At 36.7% G+C, this 16,185-nt stretch overlaps 1 protein-coding gene across 2 annotated transcripts; it reads right to left on the bottom strand.

Moving 5' to 3' along the window:
• Positions 1-228: 228 nt before the first annotated feature.
• Positions 229-15,472, bottom strand: LOC106083721 (uncharacterized). 2 transcript variants are annotated; one of them, XM_013246936.2, is made up of 10 exons: positions 15,308-15,472; positions 15,111-15,249; positions 14,648-15,040; positions 13,103-13,368; positions 11,205-11,340; positions 10,666-11,143; positions 7,422-8,084; positions 6,891-7,361; positions 6,280-6,533; positions 229-3,935 (listed from the first exon to the last, which is right to left on the bottom strand). In XM_013246936.2, exons 2-10 carry the CDS (start codon positions 15,153-15,155, stop codon positions 744-746), a joined length of 5,898 nt encoding a protein of 1,965 aa, XP_013102390.2. In that variant the 5' UTR covers positions 15,156-15,249; positions 15,308-15,472; the 3' UTR covers positions 229-743. The 2 variants fall into 2 exon arrangements, with proteins under 2 accessions (XP_013102390.2, XP_013102392.2); XM_013246938.2 differs by lacking the exon at positions 15,111-15,249.
• Positions 15,473-16,185: the final 713 nt, after the last annotated feature.

Here is a 16,185-nt window from a genome sequence, read left to right as displayed (position 1 = left end):
ACCAGACGATTATGGCCAGATAGTAACCTACTTATGTCGGGGTTGTAAGCTTGGTCATTAATCGGGACACAACTGCCAACCACCGGTATGTACACGTTGTATAGCTCTATCTCGGCAGTACCCAGACCTGACTGCTATCCTCATGCACTCCATGGAGGGCATACCCAACCTAACTTATAATGTCCCATACCACAGTAGTGGTGCAGGATGTAAATAAACAACGATTGATATACAAAAACTTTAAATATTAACAAGTTTTATTTATAATTAGAAATATGTACATGAAATAAATACAATTACATTTTAACTTAAGGTTATAACAATTTAACAATAAAATAACATAAAACAAAGAAATCCTCGCTATACCGTCATTGTGTAGCTAATCTTTTGTAAGAACTGTGGAGTTTGTAATAAAATATAGGATATTTTATTTAATAAATGTTGTCAGTGAAAATCTCTGAAGAAAGTTATGACGATATTAAGGCTGAGCTCCAACTTCTACAAAGTTGTAGCCATGTAAAAGTTTAGTTTTTGCTTAACAATAACTTTATACTTCAACTTGCAACCAGGAGTGAACTTTCAACAACTTGATTGACTAAGGCAGTATGTTGACGATATTTACAATTTTTTGAGTATTAAACAATATTTCATTAATACTTAAACATAAAGAAAATGTAATAATTAAAACAAGATTATAATAAACAACGATTGCATGGGTTTAACCAGAAACTCAAAACCACCTTCTAGTTTTGTACAACGGCATTAATTAAATGGCAATTATCTATATTGCAAAGAATCATAAGACCTATGCTATCAGAATTATCAGATAATTCAAATGATTGATTACCATCCCAAGTTTGAGATAGGGGAATAGACATATGAAGATTGGGATAATATCCATGAGTTACAGATTTCCATCCACCAATGTAGGTATATTTGTAAAGATTAAAATATGAGGTTTCTTTATGCGATATGACCATCATATATTGATCTTCTTGTACCGAAAACATAAATACTTTATCGATATTAAAGTTAAATGATAATATTTGATATATTTCATAAGTGGATGATGGTGATTGCATTTCTTCTTCTGAGTTATAATCATAGATAAATATTTTCTGACACTTGTGACAACTGATGACAAGCTGTTCATAGCTTCCATTGTGCAAAGACACCATTTCTATTATATCGTAAAATCCTTCGATTATTTGAAGAAACTTAAATTTCTGAAGGCTTTCTTCAAAACGATATATGCTAAGAGCTGGATGATGCTCAACCAAGCCATTGGTAACAAAAGTGGTAAGCGAAGGAGTTTGAAAAACTTTTAACTTTTCCCCTATGTTCTGTGTTAGGCCTTGCCATTCCTCTATGGTGTTATTGCGGTTATCGATTCTAAAGACACGCACCTCATTTCGCTTTAGGCTGGGTAAATCTAAGGCATGTAATAAAACATATTGTTGACCCTTCACTGATACTATGTAAATAGTCTCCACAAAACGTTTCATACCAAAAACTTTTAAAACCTTGGCAGTGTTAATAGAAATTTTCGAACGAACTTTGCGTTGCTTCAACTTGCAATAGTTTTCCGCTTTAACAGTAACATTATCGAAGAATGCTGATATACGATTAGAGGTGATATTTTCCAAAAACATTTCGTGATTTTCTAATGAATAGGAAATTTTTATATATTGTTTTTCACAAAGTGATTTGCGGGCTAATTCGCTTAAGGCAATTTTGTCAACTGCAACATTACTAGAATTTTGCCATTTTATTTTTGTTTGCGTATCGTAATCCAAATAGAAGATAGTTCCCATATTTGTTTTAAGTTTATCGTTGATGGTATTCAAGAACTCTTTGAAATGATCCTTTGCCTCGTGTTGCTCAATTCCCTCAAATGACCTTAGCTGCATGTTGGAATTGAGAATATTTAAGCCCTTTTCGAAGGTAGCCATCTCAACTATTAAATTATCGAATTGATAATTTCTATGGCTGACAAGAGTATTGCGATATGTTTCCATGAGCTCTTTATTGTTGAGGCGCATAACATGGGCTGGGCCAAACAACTCCAATTGACCCGATATAGTTTTATGGCCTGTAATAGTCTGCAAATGAGGACTGTGCTTGAAGACCATATTATCGACTGGTATGTGATTAATGTTCTGCACTAAGACGGCATTTTCTATAATGACATTTTCAAAAGTTAAATGGCCAAATATCTCCAAGGGTGGTCCATTCAAGGTAACACGATTATCCAGAAAATATTCCATATCCATATGATTGATCTTTTTCACCTCAACATTGTTATCGATAAATAGCTGGCTTACCACAACTGCAGGTAGAGAAGAATTATTGCCTATTTGATATATCATTGAGGTATTTAAACCATTCAGCAAGCCTTTTAAGGATATATGACCAATTTGTAAGGGCTGCAGGAACTTCAAGGGGCCTTGTAATGGTGCTTTGCTGGACAAACGATATAGCGAGCTGTTGAATAGTAATACATCTATATTATTTATGGTTTTGGTCTTTAAATCCTTTCTAGTTTCCATTTCCTCCACATATGCAGGTTGTTGAAAATCTTTGAAACCTTTTATTATCTGCCTTGATGTATGATTCTTCTTAACAGCATCCTTTTCAATCAGGGAAAAATCTAAATTTGCTGGAAATTGGAATCTCGTGTTTATGTTTTTTATTAATGGCCTCACAAGTCTAACATTGCCACTAATCACTTGATTTCCCTTGGATTTTACAGCATATTTGTACAAATATTTCAAAAGCTCTTGTTGTGTATTCATCCATTTACGACCACTGGTCCAAGAGACATTATGCAGTACCCTAAGATTTCTCCAGGGTTTTTTCGTTAGTTCTTGCACGTCCTTCGTTATGGCAGCAAAGTCTATGGGCTCGTTTAAACTGCCTTCGACACTCCCCTTTACAAGCAGTTTGGATGCAATTATATCCCCTCGAAATTCTGTATAATTTTTTGATACATCCACAAAATCATCCAATGTCCTATCGTTAATCGATAACACATCCAGATTTGTAACTTCAAAATTATCAAACGTATATTGACCTGTGATAAGCTGGGGCTTACTCTTTAAGAGAATATTATTTAAAATATCCTGTAAGTTGTAATTATTAACCTCAACAGCCTGCAATGTGTCGGTAATCCTAACATCTCCATAGAAACAAACATTTCCCTCAATCACAGCATCTTCATTGTTTCGTGCTAAACCTGTTACATATATATTCCAGTCAAGATCATTTATATACTGCAACTCCAAGGGTTCAGCAAATAAAACATTGCCCTCCACTATCAAATCCTTGCGCAATATCAAATGGTCATCTTTTATATTTAGCTTGGTGAAAAACTCATCAAAAGGTATGCCATTGATTTTATGAAAAACCACATTGGAAGCCAACAAAGGGTGGTGCACATCAATAGAGTCCATGTGATAGTCATAATTCAATAGATCTTCCAAAGGCAATTTGTTCAGAAACATAGCATCAATGCCAACTTCCACAAAGCAGGGATTTCTTACTATAATTTTTTCGAATCTCTTTGAATCTCTAATTATTATGGGAGCTTCCAACTCTAGTTTGAAGACTAAATCACTGACCTTTAGATCATTCAATGTTGTGGCTTGCAAATTTTCTATTGCCAAAGGAGCTTCAAATCGTTTTTTACCCGTGATTATAGCCTTTTCGCCAGGTCTTATAATATTTTCTTGAATTTCGGCAATTTTGGATTTGTAATCCCGGCATATAATGTCCCCATCTACTTGGGATTTCATAAACACAATCAATAAAGGCTTTGAACTGTTAATGCTATTAATTAACATATGCTCGTTTGTGGGATGTTCATTCAGATACTGTGTTTTCAAGCTAGGAGCCGTAATTTTTCCATTGTCAAATATTACCGGAAAAGGGAAGTGCTGAAAGAAAATAATTAATTAAAAACAAGTAAAATCGTGCTAAGTTCGGCCGGGCCGAATCTTATATACCCTCAACCATGGATCGATTTTTTTGAGCTTTTTCTCCGGTATCTCTTTTTAGGCAAACAAAACAAACCAAAAAAATAAAAAGAATTACTACTATTATAATTATTACTATTGGAACTATACCAAGTTATGTTCCGATTTGGACTATAATTGAATTGAATGTTGGAGACCACAGTAGAAGCGCCCTTTAGAGGCTCAAGAAGTAAACTAGATCAGTTTATATGGGAGCATAATCAGGCTAAATACCAATTCATACAAATATATGACACGTATGTTGAAGGTCATGATGTAAAGATTCCATCGGGCCCAACGCCTTTGATGACTTTGCGCCATGGATTACATTCGTAACTTCGCCCACTGGGAATTGTGATGGCTGTCCATCGGCTCGGGGATCACCGATACGACAAATGACTCTCCTCCCAGCCCTGTTACTCAACGGATGCACAATAAATTGACGGTTGAATAACCTGGCGCATCTCTTCGGATCAGTCACAGCTACGTCGCCAAAAGTGACCGAGATCCTGCCATCCTGTCTATCAGAATTCGAGAGTGATTAAACAGTTAACCATAGCTTGCCTTAACCGGTGCCTTTGTTATATTGCTCCAAGTGTTCCAGCCACATATTCGCCTTATGTTCGTTGACTTTCCCGTTTTTTCCAAATTCAGCTCTCTGATTCTAGGCTTCCATACAACGAATCCTATCACGCTCGTCCGCGAGTACCACTGCCTGTGATAAAAGTCCGACGCTCAGAGGTTATGAAGTCGGGTGATCGGTCGATGGTGAGAATTATGAGGAGGTGGTCTAATCCTAAACAAATGACGGCTTGCCAGGATACGTCACTCAGGAGATGCAATGGAAATGTCTGGCGAGCTGATGCATATCCTCTTAATTCTAGTGCAGGCATCCTCATTCACCATGCAAAACGTGGAGCTAAACGTGCCATTCCTTAAGCGATCCTTACGTAGCACATTTTATCCGTGCCAACTGTGCAAGTTGCAGGTGTTGGTCACCTTTGGCTCCTGAATCGACGCAAACAATATGTTCTTCCGACTGATGAAATCCACTTAATTGCAAAAAAGAAACCCTTCCTGGCACTGGTCTGGAAATATTCGGGCTAGGTTGCTGCTGTTGCGTCACATAGTCCGACGACGAGAACACCGACAATCCCATGGCAGACGGTTGTACGTACCGGATTAACCCGATGGAAACCTTCATCGGCCAGGGCTGCCTCCCCAGTGTAACACACTGCTATAACAACAACAACAACAACAACAACGAGAACACCGAAGGCGACGACGACGACGAAATTTCAGCGAAATCGGGTAATAAATAAACTTTTTATTGGCTTCAGACCCCTTATCGGCAGATCGGTTTATATGGCAGCTATATCTAAATATAGTCCAATCAGAATTATATTTAGGTTCGAAGTTGAGAGGCCTGAAACTACACACTGTTTCAAATTTCAGCGAAATCGGTTAAAAAATAAAGCTTTTATGGGCTTTAGACCCTTTATCGACAGATCGGTCTATATGTCAGCTATATCTTCATATAGTCTGATCTGAACCATACTAAGGTCAGATGTCGGGAGGCTTAAAATAACCCACTTTTTAAAATTTCAGCGAATTGGGCAATAATTAAAGCTTTCATGGGCTTCAGACCCTTTATCGGCAGATCGGTCTATTTGGCAGATATATCTACAATATATATAGTCCGACCTGAACCATATTTGGGTCATATGTTAGGATGCCTAAAACTACGCACTGTTTAAAATTTTCAGTAAAACCGGATGAAAAATTAAATTTTTATGGGCATTAGACCCTTTATCGGAAAATCGGGCTATATAGCAGCTATATCCAAATATGGTCCGATTTGGCCCGTTCAAGAACTTAAGCAGCGTACATCAAAAAGACGTATCTGTGCCAAATTTCAGCTCAATATCTCAATTTATGAAGCCTGTAAAGTGATTACAACAGACGGACAGACACACGGACATCTTTAAATCGTCTTAGAATTTCACGACGATCCGAAATATATATACTTTGTAGGGTCGGAAATTGATATTTCGATGTGTTGTAAACGAAATGACTAAATGAATATACAATATACCAATATTTCGAAGTGTTACAAAATGCAAGATGATATTATGTAGTAAATCCCCAAGTGAGCACAAAATCGAGGTGTTTGTGATTTTTTTTTTAATTTTCTGTGGAATCACTTAAGTGCGATTCCAAATGTAACCTTCTATCAATAACATTACCAAGATTTTTTGTTACTAACCTGTTCATGACTCTTTAACAAATATTTCTCCTTAATGGCCTGTTCCTGAAACACCTCACCATCAATTTCGATTTTGGTTGTATTCTCTCTATCCCGCCTCACATTGTTTAGCACCAATGTTCCATTGATTACAACTTTATTAGTGTAGAACTGTTTGAATTCTAGTTCATCAAGAGTTGGAGAGAAACGTTCGATTTTTTTATCGGCCACTATTAAATCGCCGGCAATGCTCAAGTAATGCATGGTAACAGGTGCTGAAACGGAAGTCAATTAATGGTATTGGTAAAATTGACAATTTAAAGCAGCGATGTCCAAGTGTATGTATGTATGTGTGTATTACTCTCTACAATTATTTTTAATTATCACAGTATCTAAAAAATCATTTTTTGGACTGGATTTTACAAGCGTAACAATCGTATTCAACAAAAATCATTGTTTTTAAAATAAAAACGATGCATTTACTCCTGTGCATGTTCACTCGTTGCTGTCTCAACAACGACTGAAACAAAGAGAATAAGAGTACGTGTGACTTGCCATCAAGGCTACCGTAAGGGGCTGGACATCGCCAATTTAAAGACAAAAATGCATTGAAACTTTTGATCAATACTCACTTTCAACAAACGCCTCCCGTCCACTAAACACAACGTCCTCTTCGAATTTTAAACCATTCACAGTCTCCGCCTGAAGATTATGTACAAAAAATCTCGATATAAGCAATTGCGAATCAACCACCTGAGGTGTACGCAAATTGAAAAGTTTATCAACCTCGACATGATTGAGAAACTCAACTTTCAAATGGTCTACATTCAATTGATTTTGAAAAACCAGACGGCCACTAATAGAGGTATCGCGATTTTTTAAAAACACCGACTCGTAGAACTTAGACCATGGGAAACCATTCACCGAAGCCACATTTAAATGTTTGGAGCGTATGGAAGGAGTAAGGCCATAATAAAGATCAGGAATAAATTGACGAGTTGTTCGATTGATAGAGGGCAAGACAATTTCGGTAGCATTGAGAATTTGGGTTTTTATCTTTCTTTTGGCCGTAAGTGTAGCCTTTGAGGAGTCCAAAGAAAGCCCTTAAATAAAAATAATAATGAACTCGGGAAATGAAAACATAGTATAGTAGTCTAACTTACCTTCTATAATATCACCGGAATAAATCAAATTTTTCACTCTAAGCTTGCGAGCTTTAATATGCTTCATGGGATTCATAATGACTTGGGGCATACCACTAAGGGAACGCTTTTCCCTTTGCATGGCCGAGAATTTTTCCCTCAGCTCTGTGATTTTGGCTAATATTTGCATGGGACTTCTCAAGGATTTATTTAATATCTTAATTTTACCCACTTTTCCAGCAGCCAGATTCACCGGAGAGTCTGAATTCACTTCACGCTTTTGATTACTAGTCATAACATTGGCAATGTTACTGAACACGCTCTCCAGAGTACTTAGGGAGAAAAGATTGGTTTCCTCTTGCCTTTCTTGCGGTTGGACGACGTCTAGCATTCTGTTTAATACACGATTTATGGCAATTGAAGTATCTCTTTCGTCTGGTTCGGGTTCTATAACATCTACCATTCGATGGAACAAATTAGTAACTTCATCTTGTGTTTCCCCATCCGTATTTTGGGGCAATAGCAGTTCACCCATTCGTCTTAAAACATTGGGTTCAGTCTGTCGCTGTGGCTGAGGATTAAATATTTGTTCCAGAAGAGTTTGACGACGACGGGGCAGAAATTCTCGCAATTGCTCGGCCATTAGCACTAACAACTGTTTATGTTGTGTGAGAAGTGATGAATCTGGAAATATATTTAGATTGAGAATATGACAAGTAAAAGCGTGCTAAGATCAGCCGTGCCAAATCTTATATACCCTCCACCATAGATCGCATTTATCAAGTCCTTTGAATGATTTTTTCAATATATAATTCAGCAACAATAAGTTATTGTCATGGCTGTAAGAAGTCATAGAAAAATACCACCTTCAAAAGTTCAGGCAAAAATTGCGCCTTCAGGGACTCAACGCGTCAAATTGTGAGATCGGTTTTTATGGCAGTTATATCAGGTTATCACCGGATTTACGACATATGCAAAATTTCAACCAAATTGGATAAGAATTGCGACCTCTAGAAGCTCAAGAAGTCTTCCGCAATTGTTATTTGATTTGGGTGAAATTTTGCACGTCACGTCACGACAGACAGAAGGACGGCCAAACAGACGGACGTGACTTTCAACAAACTGATATAGCTCCCATATAAACCGATATCCCGACTTAACATCTTGAGCCCCTAGAAGCCGCAATTTTTATCCAATTTGGTTAAAATTTTGCACTTAATGTCTCTTACGGTTTCCAATATGATCCAAATCGGTGTATGATCTGATATAGCTCCGATATAAACCGATCAAGTCCAATAAGGGACTTGTTGATTCCCTAGAAGCTGTAAGTGTTGGCCGATTTGGCTGAAATTTTGCAAGCCATATTAACCGATCCACCAATTATTCTTCTACAGCACTCATTGATATGTGAGAAGTTTGCCCCTATTCCTTAATGGAATGTTTATGGCAAATTTGCATTTTTCACACATTCTACCCACATGCCACACCAATTAGCGATAAGGCCAAAAGTAGAAACAAAGTCCTTATGTCCCTTGCCAGTAGAATTTGGAGTGCTGACAAAGAAACCTTGTTGACCACGTACAAAGCAATTGAACCGGTCTGTGATAAGCGCCAGTGTGACCTCGTCAGCTATATGGCACGCAGTGGAATACTATTCAGATCCTGGCATAGGATAGCTTGGTTCAATGCTGTCACAAGAAACTTAGCTGCGAGCTACCAGGCGCGTCCACAGATTGCGGATAATGGAATGCTCCATACGGAGTAGCTGCAACTGCAGTCGCGGACAATCAGCGGTATCGACTCTTACTGAAATACTGAGTGCCTATAATGCTCGATATGACAATGCGGGTTATTAGCGCCTTTAAATAACCAATGGCCACCCTGTTCTCGCGGCGATCGGTTCTTTGAATCCGAACGAGCTTGCTCACCTATAGGAGCTTGAATAGGATCGCCATCTCCACATGAAAATGTGGCTACAACTGTGCGCTGACACCCCGTCAAATGTGGTAGTTGCCGAGAGGAAATTCCGAGACATCATTAACGCAGCAAACGATTCAGTTCACTGATTCTGAGTTTAGTGGGATCCGTGCAAAGAATCGTAGTCGTACAGACCAATCTCTCTTCTCTCAGCATAGCCAAGACGCTAAATAGACTACTCCTCCCGAGCCTCGTAGGAGAATTTCCATTCACCAAGCATCAGGCTGGATTTCGAAGACTGCACAGGACAACAACTGCTTTGTATGTCTACACCGCACACATTTACCGATGCTTCAATCAAGTAACAATTCCGACCATCAGCTATCCCAAAATACTTGGTGCCACATTTGACAGCTCTTACACATTCTGCACATTGGGGACCACCGTAGCACAAAGGTTAGCGTGTCCGCCTACAACGCTGAACGCATGGGTTCGAATCCTGCCGAGAACACCCAAAAAATATTTTCAGCGGTGGTTATCCCCTCCTAATGCTGTCGATATTTGTGAGGTACTATACCATTTGGTATGGCAGCCATGTAAAAACTTCTCTTGTAATGCTTCTGTCTGATCTTCACTTCGAAGATGACAATTCTGCTTATTTACGTACCCATTGAGCCACAATGAGCTACGTCGCTCAATGTAAAAAGGGCGCGATGAACATTCTTAACAGAGCACGCATTTTGATAATAAAATTCAATAATTTCCCTGAATTGCGCGTTTGTAAGACGATCCATGATTAAATTATAGACCAAACTGAAGATGTTTGATAGTGAAACAAAACACGAAACGTGCGTGTGCTGTTTAAACCAGTGTTGCTCAAAAAGATAATAGCTTAAAAATCTCCCTTTAGATGCGCCAAATTGTCCTATGGCTTAAATACCGCTCCCATACAAAACGATCTCCCGAATTGACCATTGATCGATCTTTACCTAACTTAACTGAAATTTAGCACGATGATCTATACTTTGACCTCCAACCACATATACCTAGTAAGGTCCGACTCAGTTCATAAGCAAATACATGTTACCTCCCATAAAAATCGATATCCATATTAAATTTCTTAAGCCTCTAGAGGGCGCAATTTTCATTCGAGCAACGCCAGTAACCATAACAATTTTAGTTAGAATCGATCCGTAATCGGGTATGATTATATCAGGTCCATAATATAATGTAACCATAACAATTATGGTCCGAATCGGTCTATACTATCGCCCCTAGAGGGCGCAATTCTTATCCTATTTGTTGAACTTAGCATGTTTTAACTTCTTTGAAACTAAGCGCAACTTACCTTCATCATCAGTTGCCCTGGTTTTTCTATATTTCGTACCCAATTCGATTTCAACTACTCGTATTAGAAGTCTGTAAGGAGTTTTAAAGAACATCAATGCATAATTTTCCCCAGCCAAACCATTGTGACTCATAATGGCAGAAATACTGGGTATATCTGAAACGAAACTGCCATAACTATCCAAATTGTGATCAGGAAATATCATGACTCTATTCTGTTGTGAAGCCATTATAAATTGTGTATTGGCATTCAGATGATCAAAAAGAAATTCCTTGGCAGCACGCTGTTTATAGACCACAAAATTGCCATCTGATGATTGAAGATATGATTTGCAATTGGTTTGTTTGCTGGAACATGCCACTATTAGATTGCTCTTTTGGAAGGTTAGACAATGCACTAGCAGAGAATCGACGGTAAGAGTTTGTTTATTTCTAAGATGCAGAGTACTTTGTTCAATTTCGTAAATACTCAAAATTGTCTAGGAAAGGAAGAGAAGAATGTATTATAGGGTATTTGATATTAGGATTCAATGAACTTACTTTAGCTTGAGGTTTGATAACTTTTCCAGTGATTAGAAATCGCTTGCTTCCAGAACCCATGAGTGTAACAACACTTAAGGCTGGTAAAGTCAATTCTTCCAAGGGATCGAAGCGTTTATTTGACCATTTAAAAGTTCTGTAAAATCAAATGTAATTGATAATCACAAATACAATAGTTTATTAATGCCCATAGAAAAAATACACTCTTTTAAAAATTACCCACTTTTTGGGGTGAATTGACCTCATTGGCGTATAAAAGTGAATCGACAAACAAATGTTATCATATGTAAAAAAATTAAAAACATTTTTTGTTTGTGAACAAAACGTTCAAAACTGTCCCCAGTCGTCCATATTCTGACAATTTCTATGGCCAATTTTTAATCCCACCCTTATAGGATGGGCGGTTTATTTATCTATACTAATTCATAGTGACATGGGGTGGAATAATATCCGCACCCCCTTTTTAACCTAACCTAACCTTACCTTATAGGTGCACAAATTTATACTCCGATGTACTACAAACGGAATAATAACTAACTATCAATATATATAAAAGAGTTGCGTGACTGACTGATCATAGCCTACCCCAAACGGCTAAAGCTAGAATCATGCAATTTTGCATGAATGTTGGTCTTGGGTCGAAGGCACGGGATAAGGCTGGATTTGGTGATATTCGTACGTTAAGGTACCAAAAAGTACAAAATGGTACGTATTCGTCCAGCACGAACGGGAAGAGCTAGAATTATTTTATTGGACTCAAATTAAAGAGTGTTTCGTAAAAATAGGGTAATGTAAAAAATATTTGGAAAATCGTACTGGAAGTGGGAGATATAGTACGTTTAATACCGCAATAGGTACTTTCTTTGTAAATTGAGCTAGAGCTCTGAATTTTGGAACTTAGATACACATTGCAACATTTTTTGGGTGATTAAGAGTTTTCGGAAATTTGTAAATTTAGGTACTAAAAAAAGCACCAAAAAGGTGCGAAATGGGTGAACTTTGTACAGGGCGGATGGATAGATGTAGAATTTTGAAATTTGACTTAAAAGACAGTCGACAAACAGTCGAAAAGAAAAATGGAAAAATAGTACTGGCAACGGGTGAAAACGAACATTTAGTACCGCAATTGGTAGCATTTGCTACTCCCTTTACAGATGGAGCTAAAGGTCTGAAATTTGGCACGTAGGTACAACTAGGAAATATATGATGGGTGACTAAATGATCTATTCAATATTCGTATGTTTTGGTATCAAAATTATTACCATTTGGTACTTTCTTTACACATCGAGCTAGAGGTCCGAAATTTGGCATGTAGGTACAAGAATGAAATATATGATCCATCAAAATACATACATGTTGGTACCAAAAAGTGTAAAACAGCTTATCTTCGCCTACGGCGAACGAGGACGGTTAAAATTAAGCAATTTGACGGTTACACCTTGACAGTAAATATATGGTGGTTAGAAGATTTGCTTTTAATTTGTGCATTTCGGTACTAAAACATACAAAATGGTACTTTCTTTACAAAGTGATCTTAAGCTCTCAAAATTGGGATACAGCTACACCTTTGCTATAAATTTTGGGCGACCAAAATATTTTTTTTTTTCAAATTCGTACATATAGGTACTAAAACATACATATTGGAACTTTTTTTTACGAATTGAACTAAAGCGCTCAAAATTGGAGTTCATTTATACCTTGACTATATATAATGGGCGACTTTATGATTTTTTCGATGTATTGTTATTCTTGCTACTATTTGCTACTTTCGTTACAGAAGGGGACAGATTTCTGAAATTCTGTACGCAATTATTACGAAACTTCATAATCTTATTAACTGACTGACTGCATTTTGTTGTATTATTATATTAACCTACAATCTTTAAAATTTTACTTACCTAATTTTTCCATGCACTTTTGAAAAGTTTACTCCAGTTATGATCATAATGCCTTCATTTGGAACAGAAGTAAGTATTAATTTTTGCAATTTTCCATGTAGGGTTATTTGCTGCAATGGTTGAAATCTAGGTGCAGGACCCACATAACGACTTGGATCTTTTAAAATTTCAGCACGATTTTCAAGAATATCTCTACGTATAGTATATACCTCCAGAAACTCGTCCAAGGCGACCACCAACAAGTAATGGCCTTTTTGGGATATTATCTTAAATGAAAGAAATATACTGAGTTTAGAGTTTTAGCAAGTAAAAGCGCTAGAGCTCGTAAACTATCGATAATCGCAACATTCGATATTTTCGATAGTTTTAATAATAAATATCTATAGTATCGATACTGTCGTTAATTTCCTATCACCGATTTTGTAAACGAAAATGGGAAGTAAAAATCTGGAGATCGATTTATATGGAAGCAATATCAATGCACAGAGCAAAACAAATAAATGTCAATAATATGAGAGAAATCATTGTACAAAAATTTAGCCTAATCGGATGAAAATTGGGGGGATGTGCATCTTAAACATTCAGTATCGGATTTCATATTATACCTTCCACCATAGGATGGAGGGTATACTAATTTCTTCATTCCGTTTGTAACACCTCGAAATATGCGTCTATCCCATAAAGTTTATATATTCTTGATCGTTATGACATTTAAAGTCGATCTAGCCATGTCCGTCCGTCCGCCTGTCGAAAGCACGATAACTTTCGAAGGAGTGAATTTGCTTGAAATTTTGTACAAATATATCTTATTAGTGTATGTCGGCTGGGATTGTAAATAGTCCAAATCAGTCCCTACAAGGCCCAATTCTTATCCGAATGGACTGAAATATTACCCAATGACTGCTACTATATTCTTTAGCATTCAATTCACTTATGGTCCGAATCGAACTATATGATATATCTCCAACAGCATAACAATTCTTGTAACACCCAATTAGTTGTAACACCCAAAAAGGAAGAGAGATATACACATTGCTAAGTATACCGATCGACTCAGAATCACTTTCTGAATCAATTTAGCTATGTCCGTCTGTCTGTCTGTCTGTCTGTCTGTCCATGTTAATTTGTGTACAAACTACAGGTCGGAGTTTTCATCCGATCATCTTCAAATTTGGTATAGGATTTTCGTCGTCCTACTGACCGTTCGTCGATAACGATGTTCAAAAATATATACTTTATAGGAGTTTAGGCGAATAGTTCGAGGTGTTACAAAAGAAATCACGATTTTAGTATACCTCCTATATATATCCTATGGTAGATATGGATACTAAAATATCTGAGTGTAGTTTCAGATCAATGTCTTAATTTTCAAATGGATGGACATGGCTTTTGGATTTTTAAAAAACTTTATGGGTTCGAAATCCTTGCTAATTTAAATTTATCCCATGAGGTACCCTCTTTTTACAGACAAATCCGATACAGAACGATACCTCTTTTGAAACAAGTTTTTTTCATGGCGTAAAACCTCGCATATACCCTACTTACCTCTGCCGTTAATGGTTCCATGATTTTTACACTTCCCTCCAAATAGGCCATTAGACTTAGACGTTTCTCTTTGTGCCCTAGGAACATCTGAAACAATTCATGACCATGTAGAATAAATATTTCCCTTTGCCCCTCATTGCTGTTTTGCATAACATGTATACTGCGTTCAATCTGAATATCGATATCCAGAAAAGGCAACATAAAATTGATATCAGTGGAATTTCTCAATGGTTTAGCAATTCCCACGACATCGTACTGTGGTGGAGATATATGTCTCATTTGAAGTTGAGGGAGATGAGGCAAAGGCAATTCGTCTGGGCAAGGAGGTGGAGGTGGTGGCTGCCAGACCGGTGTAAAGGGATTGAGTTGTTGTTGTACAATATCAGCATGATTCTGAAGAAAATGAATGAATGAACGATTGCGATTGTCTTATGGCAACACTAGAAGAATTTAATCAACTTACAATTGGAATGATCAAAATAATTAAAATACATTTAATTATGATCATCTTTAAGGAGAAAATGTTTCCAAATCATATGTTCCGACGGTATGTAAAATCTCTCCTCTTTCTATTTTATTAATGTGCCGTCTTTGTTTAACCTCTATATGAGATTTGTCAATTGTAAGTTAACGGTATTCTTGTTTTTGCTCTATACCAACCTGAAAAGGTGGGTGGGTGATCGTTAGCAGGTACGACATAGATCAGGGTTGCATTACACAGTACTCTCAACACTGTTTCGATTCGAGCAATACCACTCTAAACTACAAAACTTAGTACATTTTATAATAAACATATAATTCGGCCAGAGCTAATCTTTAATACCCTTGCGCTAGAGAAGACGTTCAACATAATTTTTACAAAATAAGAACAAAACCAGCAAAAAATCGTCCTGGAGAGACCAAGAATATTTAACAAAAATGTCTCTTAAAAGAAATTAAAAAAAAAATTTTGTTGTTGTTCTAGCAGTGTGTTATACACTGAGACGGAAGCCTTTGCCAATGAAGAACCCCATCGGGTCAATCCGGTACGTACCGGCTGCCATGGGAAAAAATGTCTCAAAGACAAGTTTCGTTGAAATTTCCTGTGAAAGCTCAAGATTGATATAATCTTTTATAAATACAAAATTTTTATGATATTTTCTCCTAAGACAACATTTTTATCAATTTTTCTTTAAGACAAAATTCCAAAGAAATTTTCGGCAATGACAAAATTTCAATGAAATTTTCTCCAAAGACAAAATTTCAATGAAATTTTCTCTAAAGACAAAATTTCAATGAAATTTTCTCTAACGACAAAATTTTAAAGAAATTTTCTCTAACGACAAAATTTTAATGAAATTTTCTCTAACGACAAAATGTCAATGAAATATTCTCTAAAGACAAAATTTTAATGAAATTTTCTCTAAGGACAAAATTTCAATGAAATTTTTTCCAAAGACAAAATTTCAATGAAATTTTCTCCAAAGACAAAATTTCAATGAAATTTTCTCCAAAGACAAAATTTCAATGAAATTTTCTCCAAAGACAAATTTTCAATG

This window comes from Stomoxys calcitrans, chromosome 3 (assembly GCF_963082655.1).
Source record: "Stomoxys calcitrans chromosome 3, idStoCalc2.1, whole genome shotgun sequence".
Classification (NCBI taxonomy): domain Eukaryota; kingdom Metazoa; phylum Arthropoda; class Insecta; order Diptera; family Muscidae; genus Stomoxys; species Stomoxys calcitrans.
This window is presented reverse-complemented; position numbering and strand designations above follow the sequence as displayed.

Bases quoted from the DNA above. Each gene is read 5' to 3' on its own strand.
- LOC106083721 (XM_013246936.2), bottom strand. From the start codon at position 15,155: ATGATCATAATTAAATGTATTTTAATTATTTTGATCATTCCAATT. The intron at 15,041-15,110 runs GTAAGTTGATTA...CATTTTCTTCAG, and splicing joins TTATTTTGATCATTCCAATT to AATCATGCTGATATTGTACA. The intron at 7,362-7,421 runs GTAAGTTAGACT...TTTTTATTTAAG, and splicing joins TTCCGGTGATATTATAGAAG to GGCTTTCTTTGGACTCCTCA.